General features: G+C 33.7%; 2 protein-coding genes across 2 annotated transcripts; both read left to right on the top strand.

The window, feature by feature from the left end:
* Positions 1-5,970: 5,970 nt before the first annotated feature.
* Positions 5,971-13,680, top strand: LOC7462626 (uncharacterized). The gene is made up of 6 exons (XM_024611180.2): positions 5,971-7,481; positions 10,931-10,986; positions 11,073-11,303; positions 12,273-12,564; positions 12,830-13,026; positions 13,189-13,680. The coding sequence occupies exons 1-6, from the start codon at positions 6,252-6,254 to the stop codon at positions 13,340-13,342; spliced, it is 2,160 nt and encodes a 719-aa protein (XP_024466948.2). The 5' UTR covers positions 5,971-6,251; the 3' UTR covers positions 13,343-13,680.
* Positions 13,681-16,877: 3,197 nt separating this feature from the next.
* On the top strand, positions 16,878-20,501 carry LOC7459070 (uncharacterized). Its single transcript, XM_002315784.4, has 5 exons — positions 16,878-17,373; positions 17,538-17,660; positions 18,284-18,383; positions 19,340-19,470; positions 20,150-20,501. The coding sequence occupies exons 1-5, from the start codon at positions 17,032-17,034 to the stop codon at positions 20,309-20,311; spliced, it is 858 nt and encodes a 285-aa protein (XP_002315820.2). The 5' UTR covers positions 16,878-17,031; the 3' UTR covers positions 20,312-20,501.
* The last annotated feature ends 1,771 nt before the right edge of the window (positions 20,502-22,272 follow it).

Below are 22,272 nucleotides of genomic sequence, written 5' to 3'. Positions count from 1 at the left end.
CATCTGTAGAAGTCAAAGGGTGGGCGGCGACAAGTGCACAGAGTCGTCCATACCATGCCAGGAGCCGCCATTATTATTAATTTTCAATAAACAAAACAGTTGGAAGATTGGTCTTCACTGATGGCCCTATAGATTCATCAATGTCCACTTCTGCTCGTATAGTTTAGATTTCTTAATGTTACCCTCTAATTTTTTGAAAGTTCCTATTTAGCCCTAATCATTAAATAGTCTGCATTTTCAATTTATTTTCTGAGGTTTTAAAGTGATTTATGGGATCATGAGACTAAAAAATAGATAAAATAGAATAAAATATGAAGAAAAGTGAGTTTTTCTAGGAGTCAGAAACAAAATTGAAACTTTTAAAACACTATTGGGGTAATATTGAAAATTGAAACTCTTTAAATACTATAGTAGTAATATTGAAAAGTTTTAAATTATAGGAATGGAAATAGAATATCGATGAATTCACAAGCAAAATTGTAGTTTTATCCCAAAAAAAAATAACCCCAGTTGCACGTAGAGATGAGTAAAAAAATAAAAAAACCAAAAAAAAAATTACCGAAAAAACCGAACTGTGAAAAAAAATCGATTAAACATATTAAAATTTTAAAAAAACTGACCGGTTTGGTTCAGTTTCGTTTTTATAAGCCTGAAACTGAAAAACCGAACCCAAACCGAGTCAAACTGGAAAAAAAAACGAGTCAACCCATAAAAAATCGAGTCAAGCCAAAAAAACCGAGCCAACCAGTTTGAACTGGTTTTGTTCTAAAAACCGAACTGAGCTGAAACCGGTCGGTTTGAACCGGTTTTGGTTTTTTAAAAAAAAAAATCAGTTTTGTTACTTTTTTTTATAAAAACCGAACCGAATCGAAAATGATCACCCCTAGTTATATGGATGTATAATTTTTTAATTTTTTTTTCTCAACTTTGGTAGGAGAAGATGTTAATTTCCCTTTATAAATAATTTTAAAACGTGTATCATTTATATAGACGAATAATTTTCTTAAAACTAATTCTAATGTTCGAACTTGAAAATCAACAAAGAAGACGAAATCATATGCTTAAAAAAAACCCTGCCATATATGCACATCGACGTTAGGACGTTTTGGAGAATAAATAGGTATGCTTGCAATCTATTTTTATCTTCCATGTGTATGGATTTTTGTTCCCCTTGACATTTTTTTTTTTTTTTCATATATAAATTTATCCAAATTCAAAACCTATTGAATTAAAGGATGTCAACGTAATGAAAGAGAGCATTCCTTCTTCTTCTTTTTTCAATTCAACCTCTATGCTCTTTTTTTTTCTCACTTCATCTTTTTTTTTTTTTTCAATCTTATCCTTTTTTTTTATCTTCGTTTCATTATAAAAAAAATTAATAATTGCTCGGGTTATTTTTTAATAATTAAATTATTTTAGGACAACTCTTATAGAATTTAATTTTAAACCTAGACAAGACATGAAGCTTGGTCGAGAGTTTTTTTTTCATGTCAATTTCATCTTTTTTTTTCTCGATTTCATCCTTATACTTTTTCTACCAGTCAATTAAGTTATTTTGGACTAGAAAAATCGACTAAGTTACGTCGAGATAACTCCTACGTGGTTTAATTTCAAACCTGAGCAAGGCAAAAAGTCAGATCAATAGGAATTTTTTATTATTTTCATCTTTTTTTCACTCAATTTTATCCTTTTAACTTCTTTTTTTCAATTGGGTGGGTTGCCTTTCAACCGACCACGTTGATCGAGTCATGTAAGGTAACTCTTACATGGTTTAAAATTAAACTTGAGCTGGACAAAAAGTTGATTCAAGAGGTTTTTTTCCTATCAATTTTATCTATTTTTTTCTCAATTTAATTCTCGTACTTTTTTAATAGTCGGACGGGGTGTTTCTAGACCGATCAAGTCAATTAGGTCATGTTGAGAACTCTCACACAATTTAATTTTAGAATTGGGCTAGGTAAGGAGTTGGTCAATAAGTTTTAATGTGGACTCGCTAAGTCAGTTTAATAACAATTTCAAATAATTCTTCACAACTTGAACATTTTAGATTACATTAAAAAAATTAATGTGACTCGTGACATAACACGAAGATGCAAACTAGAAATACTAAAATCATTTTGAAAAAAATATAATACTAAAGTTTGGATGAGGTTCGGTTCGTTTATTTTTTTCAATACCAATTCATATGATGTGGGTTTATTCACAGGATTTTTCAAACACCCCAAGATGTCTCAATTAAGAAATCAATCACATTTTTTTCCTCTTATTTTTTACCGTTTATCCGAATTCTTCCATCAAACAGGGGACGAGTTAGTTCATCATTTCCTCGTAGTTCATGCTATCTCTTCCATCTCGCCGGCTGAATATAGCGTCAAAATGGATTATTATTTTTTTTAAAAAAGAAAGAAATCAATATGAGATGCAGTATTAAACAAGAAAATCATGCTTTTGAAGATGTGGTCGACATAGGAAGCCAATTCCAGTTCTTTCTACAAAGTCTTAGCAGGATTAAACAAGTAGATTTAAGTTCTAATATATTGTGCTGAATCATTTATGAGCCGAAAAGTTCTAATATATTGTTTGGGAATGCGGCGTTTCTAAAAAATTTGAATTTTTTTTTTTACTAAAATTTAATATGGTTTGTACGTTTTATATCGTTTTGATGTGCTGATGTCAAAAATAATTTTAAAAAATAAAAAAAATTATTAACATATATTTTAACATAAAAAATTATTTGAAAAGCACTCGCAACTATACTGTGAAACGCATAGATAACAACGGTCAGATGGAGCCCATAAGGATTGTGAGAAATTTCTATTCTTGCGGGTGGGCCCGCGGATCTTGTGGACCACAGGAGCCAAGAAACTGGACCTGTTCATCGTAATTTATTTACATAATCGCCTACGTTCTTTTTTCTCTTTTTTTTGCATAGGAATTCTTGTATTTTAAAATTTTAGTCAATTGAGTAATATGACGATTCCATTAAACGTGGGTGTGAAAAGAGCTGGCACCGTGCCAGAAACTTTATAATTTTTTTTTTATTTCAATGGATTACATAAACTAGAATAAAAATAAGAATATTCAAAACTTTTAAGTTTGGTATTCTAAATAGTGCTGTTTTTTATGTTATTTTTTTTAATTGATATTTTTACAATTCGTTATTTACCCTTTGATTTGCTAATAATTTAATTTTAAATTTTTTATTTTATTCTCTCTCAGTGAAGTTTACTCATTCTCATTTAATTATTGTTTTATTATCAAATAAGAATATTCAAAACTTTTAAGAATATTTAAATGCTAAACTTTCATAATACTATCCTGCGTTTATTTTTCTTGATTAGTGGTTGTCTTTTTTTTTTTTGTCATTAGTTTTTTTATAATTATATTATTAAATAAAATAAATTTATTGATCTATTCAAATCAAGGACTTGTGTTCCAGATTTTTCCTAATTAAAAACATTATCATAATCAAAGTGTTTGATGATTTTTTTTTATATTTGAAAAATTTTAATCCGGTATAATATAAATCTCCTATCTAGTTAAACCATGTACTATATGGGTCAAAAACAACTGGACCTGCCATGCCTCCCGGCCCATGTTCTAGTTTCACCCTGCAGCTTGTCTTTGAGTTTGTTTTTTTTTTTATCCTTTTATTGTTGAAAGCTAGTTTCAAAGTTCAAACTTTATTTTTTTAATATGATATAATTTAAAAAGACAACAAACTTAAAGGGATTGAATATATAGTTTCAAGCTCATTATATTGTGCTTACAAATTTCTAAACCAATTAAATAAAATAATCAATCTTTTGTAGCATACTGAAAATATTTTATTGAATATATATTATTTATATTAAAGAATTCATGAGCAAGTTATCTTTTGTTTTTATAATTCAAATAGTTTTGTTATTTGTTTTTGTTCTCTCTCAACCTGGTCAAATATGGCTATGAAAATGGAATGTTTAGTAGAAACATTTAATAAATAAATTTAAAAAATACAAGTATTTAAATACAAAAAATAAAATCACAAATACTCAAATAAAAAACAATAAAAATAAAGGCATTTGAATGAAAAAAATAAAATTTCACGTATGCAAAATACATCCTCGTACTGTAAAAAAAATAAATAGAAAAGGGATTCTTTTTCACGTTTATAGCGTATCAAAGAATATTCTCAACTAGAAAAATCAAACAATATCGAGATATTATTTATTTTCCAAGATCAATACGTAGTCCTAAACTATCCTGCCTTCCTCGAACTATCAATAATGAGTTATAACTTAAAGAGAATACGATTCCCCCCAAAAAAATGGCAGTTTTTGCTCTTTCCTCGGCAGCAGCTGGTCGTGTGAACCAGTCTTTTTACCTTTTCCTTTCATTTCCTCCCCGACTAAAAATAGTCTTGGGTCTTGATGCACTCGAGATTGCGTCAAACCTTTTGTAGACTACGACAGTGTTTGACACGGTAGTTTAAAAATATTTTTGAATTTTTATTTTATTTTTTTTGAATTAATATGTTTTTGATATTTTTATATCATTTTAATATTCTAATGTCAAAAATAATTTTTTAAAATAAAAAATATTATTTTAATATATTTTAAAATAAAAAATAATTACTGTAACACTTCTAAATATTCTTATAACATCGTAATAAACAATTTGGGAGGGTGATGTTGATGTAAAAAAAAAAATCAAAATCAAATTAGAGGATAATGCACCTTTCATGGAGCCAATTGGATCCCAAATCACAAGTAGATACCAATGCCACACCACAGCTTTCAAACACGTTTGCCCCCTGCTATGGACTGGACTGTGTCAAAAAAGTCTTGTTCTTGTTTGAGATCACGGTCTAAATGGAGTGGGTTAGAATTTATTTATTTTTATTTTATATTTTGTTTTTGTTGATATTAAAAATAAAATTTAAAAAATATTATTTTAATATATTTCTAATAAAAAAATCTAAACACATGGTAATATAAATTAGCAGTAATTGATGGCAACGAAGCCAAATTACACGGAAGCCCTTTTCTTCCGATCCCATCCTCGCCAAGACAGATAACGTGGAAGGGTATCTTTAGCCAGCGCAACAAGAATATTCAGTTTCTCCGTTGACTACTGTTCCTGTGGGGCCGCTCCATATTATCATCAGCCGGCTATGAGGTAACTTTGTGATTGTAGCTCTAACAATAAAATATCTGTTTCTATCTTAATTTTATTCTCATTTGCTCAACTGATATAATTGGCTCGGCCACGTCTCAACCCAAAAACTGGTTGATTGTCTTTTGGTAATAAATTAACTCGAAAGTTTTTTAAAGAAGGAAATACCTATACTAGCTCGTAAGTAAAAATAAATAAAAATGATTAATATCTAGATTTTTTTTTATGTTATTGAGATTGAATTCTATAACTATCAAATACTATAAATAAATCATTTTTATAAATATACCAAATTCCTAACCTGCCTCTTGCTAACCCATGATTAGCCTCTTGCTAACCCATGATTAGCCTAGTTAACCTTATAAATTAATAAACTAATTTGATTTTTTTTTTATTTTTCTAAAAAAAATTATCATGTTCGTTTTTTTAAAAACAATTAATTATTGAATTAACTTGGAGTAACTTACTCAATTCAATCGGGTATATACCTATCAACTTTCCAAGTTAGATATAAAATCTAATTGGGGCAACAAGTTTTATGAAATTTTAATTGTTTTAAATTTAAATTAAATTTTTAAATGTTTTTATAATTATTTTAATGGTGAGGTGTTAATGTTAAAAATAAATTTTTAAAAATAAAAAAATATTATTTTAATATATATATTTTTTAAAATACTTTAAAAAATTACATCTAAAACTATCACAATCACCCCGTAATAAATATGGTCATCCATTCCACACGAGGGATTAATTGGGAAAGAGCTACTTTTAAAATGATATGAAAATATCCTATTTCAAAGAAAAAGAGAGAGAGAGAGAGAGAGGAATGTCACCGTGGATTTGACCTCTTCTTCTTCTTCTTCTTCTAGTTTGTTTTAATTTTTTAATGAATTTTAAAATGCTGCATTTGATTTGTTAAACCTCCCCACTCCCTCCCCATATATATATATATCCTCCATCCACAAAACCCCTGCGGTCACAACGCTCTCTTCAACCCCCACCTCATCAAAATCCCCCCTCCCTCTAAAAAAATCTTGTGCCTTTGTGTCCATAGAAAACAATATTTTCTCGTTTTTTTTTTCTTTTGTGTTACCAAAATGGAGTTAACAAACGGAGAACTGATCAAGGCTGATGCCCAAGAGAAATTAGGAATTAACGTAGCAGAGGCAAACGGATCAGTTGCTGATGGAAATCTCGTTAAGGGGATTATTCAAACAGGATTGGCAAAGGAGAATCTCTCCAAATCCGTCCATCCCTCTCCAAATTCAAACTCAGATTTTAACTACGATGATCCAGCTGGAGATATCAAACCTGCACAAAAGGATCAACAGGAAGACGGTTTTTGCGAAATAGAGATGGAGGAGGAGAAACAAGATTCAGCAACCGAGATATTCTCTTCAGACGATGCCGTTGAAAGAATCACATCAACCGGAAATCACGTGGAGAAAGAAGAGAATGACGATATTATAGCCGTTTCACCCAAAGTCAACGGCTATATACAAGTAATCCAGCCTGATATTCATCTCCCAAAGCCAGAGGCACCTCCAGGTCTCTCACCTTCATCTACACCTTCCCCACAACAAAACGACGACGTTGTAACCCGATCCAAATCATTGCCTAATAGTTTCACGGTCGTCGACATGCCGTCCATCGGAAAATTCATCAAGGACAGAAGCAACAGCTTATCAGCATCGATTTCAAAAAGATTTTCCTTTTTCAAGTCCGATGACGGTGATGATTATAACATGAATCATAAGGTGAACTCATTCGACTCAGGCGTGACAAGGTTCAACATATCGGGACTCAAAGTTACAGTGAAGCTCAAAAAGGACGACGAAGAGGAACAGATTAAAGGACGGATAAGTTTCTTTTCAAGGTCAAATTGCAGAGACTGCACCGCAGTCCGTTCGTTTTTTAGAGAGAGAGGATTAAAGTTTGTTGAAATCAACATTGACGTGTATCGGCAAAGAGAGAAAGAGTTGATTGAGAGAACCGGAAATTCTCAGGTGCCGCAGATATTTTTCAACGAGAAATTGTTTGGTGGTTTGGTGGCTTTGAATTCGTTGAGAAACAGTGGAGGTTTTGAGCAGAGGTTGAAGGAGATGCTAGCGAAGAAATGTTCAGGGAATGCGCCGGCACCACCGGTGTATGGATTTGATGATCACGAGGAGGAATCAACGGACGAGATGGTTTGGATAGTGAAGGTTTTGAGGCAGAAATTACCAATTCAGGATCGTCTGATGAAGATGAAGATTGTTAAGAACTGTTTTGCTGGGAATGAGATGGTCGAGGTGATCATTCACCACTTCGATTGCGGCAAGAAGAAGGTACGTGTAAATACGCTGTCGCTTAACGTATCCTAAGCTATGCTAGTTTTGTCGTACTGCTAAATTCTAGTTTGACTTTCTTTTTGTTTAAGCTTTGACTAGTCTGATTCTGACTAATATATTAGCGGAGAGAAGGGAAATACTTGGAAGATAATTAATGTTAGTTTAAGTTGGAAATGACGATAATAGACATGTTTTTTTTTGTGGATTGGGGAGAGAAAATCAAGTCAGAGTTGGTGGTGTTTCCACTTTCCAAATTAAGGAAAGCAGACATCAATCATTCCGAACACGCAGATTGTGGAGGGAGGATCAACCACCTTGTTTGTTGAGAATAAATAAATGATTTAATTAATCTCACACTTAAATTAGCTATTAGTACTGGTAGTATATTGCATTAGGGTTCACAGATCCTGGTAAACGACATGATTAAGGCTGTATTTGCCGGTAATTGCCAATGTGGGCACGCAAATGCAGTCACATAGGCTGGCAAATCAAGCCTGCCCGTTATTATATGTGAGTATAAATTATCATGTTGAATGGACTTCATCCGAGAATACTCTTTGGTCATTCAAAAAAATGATAATTATTTGGTGAATAATAGTTGGTGCAGGAAAAATAATCCCAAAATCCCCGGAATTAGTATCTTTGGTTGACTCCTTTTGATGCATAGCTGCCTTTTTAGGAGTGCTGTCCAAACTAAAGTTTGTTAAATTTTATTTTTTTTATTTATAATTTTTATTTTTATTTTTGAATTATTTTAATGTGCTGGTGTTAAAAATAAATTTTAAAAATAAAAAATATTTTGAAATGCAACTGATATTATACTCTTAAATACTCGAGAATTCATCTTCCAACCAATCACGCAGTAATTTATTTCCAAACATTCCTGTAATCTAAGTGAACATGAAAATACATTTTTTTTTAGTTTTCCTTTTCTTTTTTACTTAATTTTTTGTTTGTTTTGCATTATATAGGTATTTCAAAGGATATATTTAACTTGACAAGTTTTTAATACTTTTGATTCACATTGAGTTATTTCTATGCTAACATCACGATGAGATAGCATGTGCTTGGTAGTCTTTATTGTATAAGGAGGCCAAATATGATGAAAATTATATTTAGTTTTTCATTTAACAAATTAGTATTGTCATTTTAAACCAAAAGAAGAAGATGAAGAAGAAGAATATGATATTTTCATAATCTCTATATAAGTTAGTTTACATTAAATAAATTTAAAGTTATTGGTTTGATAAATATATAGATACACGTACCAAAATAACAGTAATATGTAGATACGAAAAGTGAACATACACACAGACAATTGCTAATCTCTCAGAGAGCAGAAGCCTGACCTCTACCTCTATTTTGTTCTTTTTATATACTATAAAAAGTAGGGGTGATCATTTTTGGTTCGGTTCAGTTTTTATATAAAAAAAATAACCAAACCGATTTTTTTAAAAAAAAACCAAAACCAAACCGAAACCGGTTTTGGTTCGGTTTTTTTGGACAAAAACCTGTTCAAACCGGTTTGGCTTGATTTTTTCAGTTTGACTTGGTTTTGGCTCTGTTTTTTTCGGTTTGAGTTCGGTTCGGTTTTTTCGGTTTCATGCATATAAAACCGAAACCAAACCAGTCGGTTTTTTAAAATTTTAATAGTTTTAATCAGTTTTTTTTCATGGTTTGGTTTTTTCAGTTATTTTTTTTTTCAGTTTTCTCGGTTTAATCAATTTTTTGATTTTTTTACTCAACCCTAATAAAAAGATTATTAACTAGGTGGGCTCGCATTACGTTTAAGGCTTTTGAGTTTTTATTGATCTTTTGGGTTAGTAGACCAACCCAACGTCTTAAGATTGAAAAGCTAGTAAAAAGCCCTCAGAGGCTGAAACCATCACCAGGGAGCTGTTTGAGCGGGTCCCACTCCCTTGCGTATCATGATAGAGACCACTCCCAGACGTTGGATCCGCTCCACCCAACTCTATCCATTATCCATCTAGTGAAAAGGGAAAGGCAAAGTTGCTTTTAGGATTTTGGCCTGCTGGGCACGTCTTTAGGCCTTTCCTTCCGTAGCCCCAAATTCCGCCTTTTTCCCAACATTTGAAAGTTGAAAGTTCTCCTTTTTATAGGTCTTTTAGTAAACTAACACAGTTACAGTTTGACAAAAAAATTTAGTATATGCATAGGATATCAAAATTTTTAGGAAAATAGTGGAACGCCAATAGAAATAGCAGTTGTGTATATAACAGTTCATTAATAATAAAACCCCGTGATTATCATGAAATAGAGATGAATAACACCAACTATGCCATTTTTTTTTATACAAAAACCCTTATATTTATTTAAAATGACATAAAATATAATCATTTTAAAAAAGATTTAAATAAACCTATCTCATGTTAATTGTTTATTAAATATTTTTTGAAAAAAAAATATATTTGTTAAAAAAACTTGGAAAGGTTTGTTGGCTTGTCTCCTCATGCATAAATAAGTTTTGTATCCAAACTAGAATTTCTCTTCCCACAATTCCCACAACCAGTATATGGTCCCAATAATCTCACATGTTTGTTTGTTTTTGTGTTTTAAAAACGTTTTTAAAATAATTTAATTTTATTTATTTTTTTTTCAAATTAATATTTTTTTGGTATTTTTAGATCATTTTAATGTGCTGGTGTCAAAAATAATTTTTTTTTTAAAAAAATATTATTTTGATATATTTCGAAGTAAAAAATATTTTAAAAAATAACTATCACCACACTCCCAAACACCCAAGCTTCTACTGATATCTATTTCTCTTACTATAAAATTAACATACTCAGTAAAGAAAACAACAAGATACAATAACAGATTCAAATTATAAACCAGAAAAAGGGAAAAAAATGTTTGTTCTTACCGGAGTTCCCCAAAAACTTTTGTGATAGCTGAAGTTTCAATCCTATGATATGAAAGGTGTTAGAAGAGACTGTGGGGGTTAGAAAAAGAAGGAAAGAGACAGTGGAGGATTTTGTAAAAAGTAGAGTTTGTGTTCTTAAGGGTATTTTTAGAATATTGTTTTTAGTGTTAATTCTAAAAATAATTACAGTAGTAAATAAGAGGATCTTTCATTTGATTTACTTTTGATTATTTTTTAGCAATTGAATTCTATTTAAAATTCAAATCAATACCCTTCAAAAAATTCCAAACTAAAAAATTGATTTAACACTTGGAATTAAATTCAGAGCTGTTAAGAAAAAAAAAAGAAATTAATTGAATGAAAAAGGCAATGAAAATAAATTAGTTCTTATTTCTGGTTTTGCATGCTCCATTTTGTGAAGTACTTTGCATCATTATTGGTGCATAATCAAATAACAAGTGAAGCCAACTAGATGGACAAGGTTGCGGCTCCCACCACTTTGAATTTTAGAGTTTCTTTCTTACATTGATGCTAATTGCTTTTCATATGAAAACATATGTAGGCTGTTGAGATTGGTAAGCAGTTGGCCAGGAAGCACTTCATTCATCATGTTTTTGGGTAAGAAGTTTGTCTCCTGTATGAGTGCAATATGTATTGGTCATCATAATTTTTAACAGTTTGTTTTATTTTCAATGTACTTGTAGGGAAAATGATTTTGAAGATGGGAACCATTATTATCGTTTCATTGAGCATGAACCATTTATTCCCAAATGCTACAATTTTAGAGGGTCTACCAACGACAGTGAGCCTAAGCCCGCCGTTGTGGTTGGACAAAGGCTCCACAAGATAATGTCTGCAATACTAGAGTCACATGCCTCTGATGACAGGTGCCTTGTTGATTATGCCGGCATCAGCAAAAGCGAGGAATTCCGAAGGTACGCTGTTCTCGTTTCTCACTGGTTTTACTTTTATTCCATCTATTATTGTGCTTCCAATCTCACACGTCCTGCTGGAAAGGTATTCATCACATTACTGCTGACAAGATCTTATTTAGCAGCCATCACCTTTCCAGTTTCTGCAAAAAGAGCTCCAATTGTCATTCATAAGTATCTAATTAAGTTAAACCACTTAGTTCAATTTATGGAATAGCTCACACAAGGTGGCATGGAGGTTTAATCTCATTGTTGATGTAGTGAATTTGATCAAGAGGGTGCCGAATTTACAAGGAGAGATTCTTGTGTGTATAAAAAGGATTCAAGTAAAGGTCGCCCATAAAGAACATCGGAAAGAGGGAAGGTAGAATATGAATGGTCAAATTGAATGGCAGAATGATAGGGAAGAGGACTGTTTTAGCATAATCATTCAAAGGGACGGGAATATAAATGGTATACTTATACCTTGTGATCATCCAATCCAAAAGAAAATTACGAAATTTATCTGAAGTTAACCACTCCAGTCTCAGTTTGATTCATTTTGTTTTTACTCTTCACTATGTTTGGTTTTGGTTTCAATGGCTAAAAAGGTCACTATTATACCCGAGACTGAAATGATTCATTCATATATATATATATGTGGATTGAAATACCTATATACTTGTGTTTCTATGTGCTGATTTACAAGACTTCCATAATCACACATGTCCTTTTATATTCAAATTAAGTGGTATTGTGCCATATTATATAATGAAAAAACATATGTAAACTTATCAACAAAGTTCTCCTACTCTGAGTGTTCATTTCCTTGAAAGGAAAATTTGCACAGGTCAGCATCAATGAAATCTTAGCGTGTACCGAGATACTGTTAGGTTCTGCTGCAATGCAGATATACCCACTTGTTCTTTGGCAGTTAATGTTCCGAGTCACTTTAGCTTCTCTAAGTTAATTTCTGTCCATCGATGAATGCAGATATGACAATTTGGCTCAAGATCTTCACAGGGTGGATGTCCTAAAGCTGTCACAAGATGAGAAACTGGCTTTCTTCTTGAATTTGCACAATGCCATGGTCATCCACGCTGTAATTAGAGTGGGATGTCCAGAAGGGGCAATTGATAGGAGATCCTTCTATTCCGACTTTCAATACATTGTAGGAGGATCTCCCTACTCCCTAAATACAATTAAGAATGGAATTCTCAGAAGCAACAGAAGATCTCCCTACTCATTAGTAAAGCCTTTTGGCACTGGAGACAAACGCCTAGAGGTAAAAATTTCAGCTGAGGTTGGCTAAATCTGCTAAACTTTGTTTATTTTTTATTTTGGTACGTCTTTGAATGTGATTTCTAGCAATGCATTAGTAACTTTCAAAGTGTACATTATTTTCCTTTTGAAAGATCAAGCTTGCCTCAAACACTCTTACTCGTTGAGTTCCAAAGAACGAGAGAAATGAGCTGACCTTTGAAGTTAACTTGCATATATTTAAATGAGACAGTGGCTAAGAACTTGAACTGTCTCCGATGAAATGGCAGGTCGTTCTTCCTAAAGTGAATCCATTAATTCATTTCGGGCTCTGCAATGGCACAAGATCAAGCCCCTCAGTGAGGTTTTTCACACCCCAAGGAATTGAAGCTGAATTGAGATGCGCTACAAGAGAATTCTTCCAACGTAATGGAATTGAGGTGGACTTGGAAAAGAGGACAGTTTACCTTACACGGATTATCAAGTGGTGAGCAATGGAGTGCCTACTTACGTCTGTGCCTTTTATTTTCATTAAAAGTTACTAATACTTAGATGTTTCCGTGTGATGTGGTATGGTAATCATGCACACATTCATTGCATCTCAGGTCAAAATTATCAAATGTATGATCTGTAAACTTTTGGTCTGCAGGTTCAGTGGTGATTTTGGGCAAGAGAAAGAAATTCTGAGGTGGATTATCAACTACTTGGACGCAACTAAAGCAGGTCTACTGACGCATCTTTTGGGAGACGGGGGCCCTGTTAACATTGTTTACCAAGATTATGATTGGTCTATCAATGCTTAAGTATCCCAGAGTGCCGTTGTCTGGAGATTTTGGTAGAGAGGAACTGCACTGGCCAGGAATATCTGTATATAATACCATAAAATTCGAAACCCGTTACCTTGCCATGATCAGAGGTTTGAAATCAGAAGAATATAGGGAAACATTACCTTGCCATGTTCAGAGATTTGAGATCAGAAGAATATAGGAAAATTATTGATTTACAAGAAGTGTAAACCATGGTGACAGTATAAACCACTGTTGTCACTTTGTGTTTGTTTCCAAGTGCAAACATTCTTGATAGACGTTGAAAGGAAAGTGATACTGCTGGAATACTCAAAACTTTCTGCAATTAGCTTTCATATTTTCTAGTTCATTTCCCCCCCTTTTATGGCGGTTGCATTAGGAAGAATCATAACAGCAATCCCCTTCGGGCCTTCAGCCCTTCGCTGCTTTGCAATAAGCAAGGAGCCAAGGAATCAAAATAGGCTACTCCTTGCAAGGCAAGGTTCATTACCAGTACCTCCTTGATCTCGAGTCAAAATAGCCGATACATTTCGGCAACAAAAGAATGTTATCTTATTCTTATGTGCTTGATACAACATTATAAAAGTTGCTTTTCCGTTTGATCGAGGAAATTCAGGACTACCAATTTATAAGCACCGTCTAACCAAAAAAGAAAAGAAAAAGAAAGGAGAGAAATGCTCTCTTCTAGTCATGAACATATTTTCTACACCCCTGCACAATTTTTGCTCTCGTAAATATTTACGAACTCGAGTATTTAAAGATTCCACGCCTACAGCAAAGAACTTTATTTTGCAGGTCTCGCGTGAGGAATAAGCCTCGTTCATGACCGCTTTCTGGTCATCGAACTGCATCGCTGTTAGCCTGTTAGTGACCTGACCAATCCGACCTTCTACAGTCCAGCCTAAACATATCTCTCAATGGGCCCAACCGAAAAACCAGGGAGAAGCCCAGAAACCTTTTCTAGAGGCCTGGAACAGTAGCCTCGCCAGTGCCCAAATACTTGTTACGAGGCTGGCAAGGGGCAACATGCGGTAGATTGATCTTTTGAATGTTCTGTGCATCTGTGGACGTTAATTATTGCTCCCTGTTTGCGTATGAGATTATAATAAAGTAGGGCTGGCCGGCCAGGTGGTGTTGCCTCTCGTGCGGAGAATTCCCGGCCAGGTTATGCTCCTTGTCGGGCCTATATGCCACGTGTTTTACACGTACTCGTCACCAATAGCAAAATAAAATTACCCTTGCGTCTAGTCAAATTCAGATTTTTTTAAAACAAATTCACAGTTTTCGTGTATTTTTTAATTGTTTTTTAAGAGTATTTTATAATAAATTTTAATATATATATATTTTTTAAAAAAACCTATTGAAAAAAAATTTAAACTACAGTATGAAACCTCTCTTAAAAATGAAGTATTATTTGAAAATATAACAGCGATTATTTTTTATCAAATAATCAATTTAACTCAATAACCAAAATTTTTAGATGATATTTTTTAAAAAAATTTATATAATTCTACAATATACACTTTTAAATGAAAATTTTTTAAGTTTAAAATTTACATATACTCCCTCAAATGAAAGTCTTTCAAGGTTGAAACTCATACATATTCACATTATTTTTTGTTTTATTTTTTATAAAATAGAATGAAAATAATGAAATTTAAATTCATAATTACTTAATTAATAAAGTCTTGATACCTATCTCATTTAAAAACTTAAACTCTTAAGTGAAATCTCAATATATGATTTATATAATTATTTAATACTTTTAAAGGTGTTTATAACATTGAGGTTGAAATTGTTTTTTTATTAAAATTTAAATATTTTTTATTTTAAATTAATTTTTTTGATATTAAAAATAAATTTAAAAAATATTAAATATTATTTTAATATATTAAAAAAAAAAAACATAACCTCACAATCAAAACAAATTTTTAAATATGAAAAAATAACCTAGGTACCCGTATATATCCGATGTACTACTCAGTCGAGCGAAGTTTAAAAGCGTTGATTCTTGGATATTTTGATTGTTTTGAGCGGAAACACACTGAAACATGAACGACAACAACTACGGCGGCGAGTTCGGAGATTGTGTCATTTATCTTTTTGGTGATGAATTTTGTGGTTTCGTGTGGAGGATAGTAGAGGAGAGAGTTTTTGACGGGGTAGAGGAAGGACTCGTCGGTGGCGGGGGTGAGGTGTTTCCAGAGGAGAAAAGGAGTTGAGTGAGTCCGAGAAGGAGCGAGTCGGGGTGAATTTGTTTGTAGAGATTGAAGAGGAACTCGGCTGTGGATCGTTGGCCATTGAGATTGAGTTCAGCGTTTTTTTATTTGCAGGTGTGTGGAGATGGCTTCAAAACGAAGCGGAGGGAAGATTTGAGAGAAAAAGAAAGGGATTTTTGAAACTAGTGTATGGGTTCTGGGACTTCTGCTCCTCGGGTTCCTTATTGTGCGGTTGCGGGCGTTTAATGCACTTGATTTTGCATAAATGAAGAATTTGAGGTACTTGAATCTCGTGGCGAGAAAAGGTTGGGATTTTGAGTGTGGATTATGAGACTGTTGCTAAACATGGCTTCACTGTCCGCGCCATTGATCTTGAATTCCACGCACACACAGAAAAAGTTCCAGACCCACCACAAATATCAAATCCAATTCTAATTCCTCCACTCACTCAATTTCTTTTTACTCAAGCACTCAAATTTCCTGCAACCGAGACCACTCCAAGTTAAAATCTATTCACTAACAGGTTTCCAAAGTGAAACACAAAAACGATAGGATCCACTTTTGGAACAGACTTTGCAAGGCATCTTCTTCTGGGCAGAGGCTCTCATCCACGCAAAATCAACCTCTGGCTAAGGCTCCAATCATCAGGACAAGGCCCATAAACCTTGCAAGCCATATACTAAGACAACAAGTCTGCAAATTTATCACAAGAATGACCCATTGAAGCCACCATTTCAGTGATATCAGCTCTTGAATCCTTACCAGGAGGGAGTCAATGGCGCTGCAAAAATAATTTGAGCTCACTTGCAGTATCGGGCCTTGAAATACCAATAGCTCCGCGACTATGGGCAAATAAAACCCCTGCCTCACACCCTCGCGTAATTTTCTCCAGTATGTTGATATTCACCACTGATAGTACCAGACGTGGAAGGTTACACTATTCATTTGCATCTTCTTAAGAAAAATGCGTGCAAATCCATTAGTAAATGGTGACTGTTGAAGATTGACGATGGTGGTTGCTGAGGGGTCAAATGTAAAGGGAAGGTGGCTGCTAGTCTTGGTATTTAGGATAAGAAGATGGGTGGATAGTTTTGTAATTTTAATAGGCTTAGGGGTTTTTTAATTATTAATAAAAAAACAATAATAAATTTATATATAATCAAGTAATTTCTATTGATTTTTTTTTTTTTTGAAAATCGTAAAGTTTAAAATGCAAAGTATAACTTTTTAAAATCCGATAAGTATAATTTTAAATTTACAGGATGTTTGCGGTAAATTTCTCTAAATAAAATTACACGTGACGCTACCCCAAGGTCCCAAACTGATTCCCTCCTCTAGAACCAAAAACATCCCGCCCTATGTTCCCGCCAAAATGAAAAAAGGAAAAAGAAAATAAATACAAAGCACAGAAACGGAAGAGGAAGCGGAGACAAAAAATCGATCGCTAACTGGTCGAAGGTTGTAAAAATGGAGAAGACAAACGCAGCACCGACTGGTTGTTACAAGTGTGGACGTCCAGGCCACTGGTCCCGTGACTGCCCTGATTCAAACCCTAACCCTAACCCTAACCCTAGCTCCAATCCCAATTCTCCCAGATCTTTCCCTTCTAATAACAATAGCAGCAGCAATAACAGTAATTATTTCAGTGGTAGCAACTCAAAACCGGCAAAAGCAGCAGAGAAACCGAAGAAAGTGCCAAGAAGTAGGCCAAAGCTCACACCCGAGCTTCTACTCGGGGAAGATAATGGGCTTGGCTTCATTCTTCGCCACTTTCCTCGCAACTTCAAGTATCGTGGCCGCGGGCACGAGGTACCATTTTCGATTTTAGCAATTTTGATCAATTTCAAGCAAGCATCAATTAAATATTTTATTTTCATATTTGCAACCCTTTTCCTTTAGTTGTCTGATGGTTATTTAACTTCATTCTCGATTTTATTTTATTCAAGTTCAATTATTTTTGTTCTGTTTTGTAGGTCAGTGATCTGGGAAACTTGATCGGTTTATACAGTGAATGGCACTCTCATTTGCTCCCTTATTATTCATTTGATCAATTTGTACATAAGGTGGAGCAAGTTGCCGCTACGAAACGTGCTAAGGTAAGAAAGTTCTTTTTGGAAAAATAGATTGAGCCCAAAATGGTATTTTTAGACCATAGCAGATGATTTACTAAGCTTATTAACATGTAGATACTGAATATGGGTATCGTGACAACACACACATATCATTGTTTTTCAAAGAAAAAATGAATGCCATTTACCATAAGTTTAATCATTGTAAATGTAAAGTGAATGCCCATGCTTAACGCAGATCATATCATAAGCAATTTAAGAAATTTGACATTGTTGTAAGTATGACTTGATATGCACTAGATGTTTTTTGTGGGACTGTAGCTTAAACTTTATAAAAGCTACCAGAGGGTGTTCTTTTGGTACACCCCCTCTGAAATAAATAAATAAATAAAATTACATGCTTGAATAAATGAACAAAAAAATTGAGTTTGTCGTGTGGTTCTTCCTTAATTAAGATGAATTTAAGGCAGGAACTGATCGTACAATTATAGCCAAAGTAGCTTATTAGGAGATCCAGTATTTCTGATGATTTGCTTAAGGACCTTTTGTGGAAGGTGTTGGGCAACAGAACATACAAAGCACGAATATGTATGCACACAGACAACTTCCATGAATCTTCTCATATTAATTTTTTGCACTATTTTGAGCAGATGTGTGTTCGAGAATTGAGAGAGAGAGTTGCCAGTGGAGGGGATCCAACAAAGTTGCGTGAATCCTTAACTGAACATGTCAGTGCAAATGTTGAGCATGGTATGCTGGCTGTCTTGCTGTTACAGACGCATTCTGGTCTCACTTATGTTTGCATATTTATTGGGTTTTTTTCCTTGAACCAAAACATACTCTGTATACCTTTGAAGGGACATGATTTATTCTATGGTTATTATGGTCTCTTAGAAATGGATAACAGCATAGGTGAATGTGCAACCATTCATCCAATAAAAAAATGTAAATGAAAAGAAAAAATTAAGTTTCTAGTTGGCTTTTAGAATTTTTATGGGTAAAGTTTCATTTTTTTTATGATAGACTTGCTTAACTTCCCTCTGTCATTGGTCTTTAGAAATTTCTTGATATAACTCACAACATTGCAACATTCTCAGTGCTAGGCTACCAATTTTCCTGTTCCACATGTAAGCAACAAGCAGTCGACACTATGTTCTAGAGCATTCTGGCAGAAATGGCTCTCTAAAGTAGCTAGACTACCTTTGGGTGCTGATCAATCCTGACTAGAGCCCAAAAAAAAAAAAAAGAGCCACTATCTAATAATGCTCCCTTTGAAATGGGTTTTTGAGAGAATTTAGTGACAGTCCTGTTGTTTAATATCAGTGCATGAAGGGATTCCTCTCAAGAGAATCTGTCTCATGTTTGGATGCTTGATAGCTTGATACTTTCCCATAAAATTAAGTCATTTTGCTGTTATGCTCTAGAGATGCATTTCAATTTTTTTTTTCAATCAAGTTAGGACATCGTGCCTAATTTTCTCTCTGGGGCTATAAACAGAATAGTTTATTGGCTTGATAGTTCCTTATTGAACTTGAGATCTGACTTGTATTCTTTGCCCAACATTTTGGCAAGAAATAGTTCATAAAACCTGCACCTGTTTGACACTTGACTGAGCTCAAGCATCCGATTAAGTACTGCTGCCAACATAAGATGCTTTTGTTTTTATACCTTAGTGCGGTTCTCATGTCCTTGTTGAATTCTCTTAGATCTATCTACACCTGATGAAGGCTTGAACTCTGAGGTAACTCATAATGAGGAAGATCCACTTTCAAAGAACCAAGATGTGGATGGTTTACCAGAAGACATGCTTCATGAGGTTTATGATAGGGCTACTGAAGTAAGTGCTATTTCATTCAAAGTTTTTCCAAGGTTATTTATTTCCTCACATCTGTGGTTCTCTTTGTTTGTCAGAAAAGAGGAACTTGTGCAATTGATATTTCATTTAGTGGATAGCATAATCAAATATATAATTCTAATGTTTCTTCTTGTTCTCAAAGATTCATTAATTTTAATGCTAATTATTATTTTTGGTAATAGCCTATGGATAACATTAATTGAAAGATTTACCATGAGATCCTGATTTGTTCCTTGTTTTAAATGACATAGCTTGGTGGTGATTTAGAACAAAGAGGAAAGGAAGATAAGCCTCAAATTCACCATGGTTTTTTGAATTCACTAGAAAAAGGAATCACCTTAAAACATGAGGAAATCCATATCATGATCTATGCTTCTGTTTCTCTTGGGTGTATTTGCGGGTGGATTTCCATTTTGTAGATTCTTTTGCTAGGCTGGATTTATTGGTGCATGTATATTTCTTCAATCCAAGAGCCAACAAATCATTAGTTTAAGTTTAAGAACTATGGTTGCCAACTCATATAAACTTTGATTAAGAGTCCTGAAGTGGATTGTTGTTTCCGAAGGTGGTATGTTACCAATGGTCTAGGCTTAAAAAGAATGAGGAGAATGTATGAGCTATGGCTATATTTAATAATGTATGATGGTCATTTTAACTACAGGAACCAACTCAGACCTTGGACAGGAGGGACATGGAATTACCAAATGAAATTAATGGAGCTAGCTGCTCCAATGAAGTTTCGATCTCGGAAGAACAGAAAGCTCGCATGGAAGCTAACAGGTTGAGGGCACTAGAAAGAGCTGCAGCTCGGGCTCAGTCATAGCAGTCAAGCTGTTTATTTGGTTCGTCTTACGCATTTAAAGACTATGGGCTGTTTTATAGTATCCTTAATTGTTTACAATCAAGGATGATGGCTTTGTTTACTGCTAAGCCTAAAAAGAGTCGTGTTTTTCACAAATGATGATAGGGTGCATTTTTCATTGAAATAATCGTCTGAAAAGCATCTTTGTATATATCACTGCTGTCGTGATATTGCTGGGTTAGTAGCTGATATCGCCACTTAATATCTTATTTGTTTTCACGTTTTAAAAATATTTTTAAAATTTTTAAAATATTTTTTATTTGATTTAAATTAATATTTTTAGATTAATAAAAAATATTATTTTAATATATTTATAAATAAAAATTATTTAAAAAACAACAATAACTATACTTTCTAATACCTATACTTTCTAATACCTGGAAGGAAGGTCAACCCGAGGGGCAAAAACAGACGAGCGACCTTCGGAACAGCTAGACCAGGTAAGTGGCACAACTAGAGGAAACATGGACTTCATGTGATTGAGATCCCTCTCTAGGTAGCTCTTGTATTTTTTTAATAACTAATTGCTTGATTAATGGGCTGGACCAACATGGTTGTCTGAATAGCGAACGCAAGTGATCAGTGCTATTTTCCAAAAAAAAAAAAAAAAAAAACATTTTGTCATGTTTGACTGGTCCGTCGTTACTCGTCACCATTTTCTAGACTCGCAGAGAATAATTTTATCATGCTTCCTTAAATCAAAGTGGGAGCATTTTCAATTTATGGAAGGACCTTCATCGTACCAATTTAAGATTGAAATTTAAAATATTTCTTAATAACAGAGTTAATTGCATCTAGACATGACACTTTTATAAAGATAACTAACACCATAATTCCAGCCTAAAAATCTCGTGAGTTGTGTGGTGTCGTTTTCGTCTTTTGTTTTCAATTCTTTTTTTTTTTTAAATATAAAAACTTGTTTATTTTCTTTTCAAAAAATAGCAACAAGTTTTGAAAAAAAGAAAAGAAAAGTGATTTCAAGTTTTCAAACTAGTTTTTAATACTTTTGTCATATGTTTTAAGAGCCAAGCTGGTTAAAGAGCTAGGAAATTGACAATGAGGGTTCAGGTCTGGACATGGATCGTGATGTCCAAGATCTGGTCTAGGACTAATGCTAGGGTTTTGACCAGAACAGGATTTGAGGCACTAAGGTTTTTGATTAGGAATTGATCTGAGATGTTTGGGGTTCAAGCTAGGATGAGATCCGGGGTGATCTAGAACTAGGCCTTACAGTGTGGTGTTTAAGACAAGATCGAGTTCAGGGCCCGGAGGTTCTAGTCGAGAGCGGTTCTGATGTGTTCAAAATTCAAGTTGGGACCATATATAGGGGTCTAGGGTTCGAGTTGGGACCAGAGGTTCTTAGGATTGAGATGAGGGTGGATTTAGGGGGTTCGAGGAGCCTTGGATTTTGGTTTGGTGCGCTTGAGTTTTAGACTGAGTTTGGTTGGGTTCATGTCAGGATGTTTGATCAGAACCTGGTCCAGGGCGCTTGAGGTGTAATTTGAGACTAAGTTCAAAGCAATTAGAGTTTAGACTCAAAACTTAGGTGGCTCAAACATGGCTCTAATTCTGGCCCCACCCCAATTTAGTCTAAATCATGGTTAAACTTAGAGGTTGGTCTCGGCTATCAAATAAAACCAAAATGTATTTTTAAGGGAAAAAATAAAAATAAAAACTAGAAAAAAAATATATATATTTTAAAAAAACTGAAAACGAAATAATGTTTTTTAAAAATGATACTAAACCGCTTCTCATATTAAATAAATCTTCTCTTGATCAGCAGAAGTTACTGTTTCCATAATAATAGCATATACAGCGAAGAAGGAAGGAATTCAAAGGACCCGTTCAACATGGATGCGCGATCAACGTCTTCGGCCTGGATCTCAGGCAACATCGTCGGGACTGTCTACCCTAGCAAATCG

This window comes from Populus trichocarpa, chromosome 10, assembly GCF_000002775.5.
Source record: "Populus trichocarpa isolate Nisqually-1 chromosome 10, P.trichocarpa_v4.1, whole genome shotgun sequence".
Taxonomy (NCBI): Eukaryota; Viridiplantae; Streptophyta; class Magnoliopsida; order Malpighiales; family Salicaceae; genus Populus; species Populus trichocarpa.
The sequence above is the reverse complement of the archived record's forward strand: the minus strand, read 5'-3'. Positions and strand labels throughout refer to the sequence as shown.

Bases quoted from the DNA above. Each gene is read 5' to 3' on its own strand.
- LOC7462626 (XM_024611180.2), top strand. From the start codon at position 6,252: ATGGAGTTAACAAACGGAGAACTGATCAAGGCTGATGCCCAAGAGAAA. The intron at 10,987-11,072 runs GTAAGAAGTTTG...ATGTACTTGTAG, and splicing joins TTCATTCATCATGTTTTTGG to GGAAAATGATTTTGAAGATG. The intron at 12,565-12,829 runs GTAAAAATTTCA...ATGAAATGGCAG, and splicing joins CTGGAGACAAACGCCTAGAG to GTCGTTCTTCCTAAAGTGAA.
- LOC7459070 (XM_002315784.4), top strand. From the start codon at position 17,032: ATGGAGAAGACAAACGCAGCACCGACTGGTTGTTACAAGTGTGGACGT. The intron at 18,384-19,339 runs GTATGCTGGCTG...GAATTCTCTTAG, and splicing joins CAGTGCAAATGTTGAGCATG to ATCTATCTACACCTGATGAA. The intron at 19,471-20,149 runs GTAAGTGCTATT...TTTTAACTACAG, and splicing joins TTTATGATAGGGCTACTGAA to GAACCAACTCAGACCTTGGA.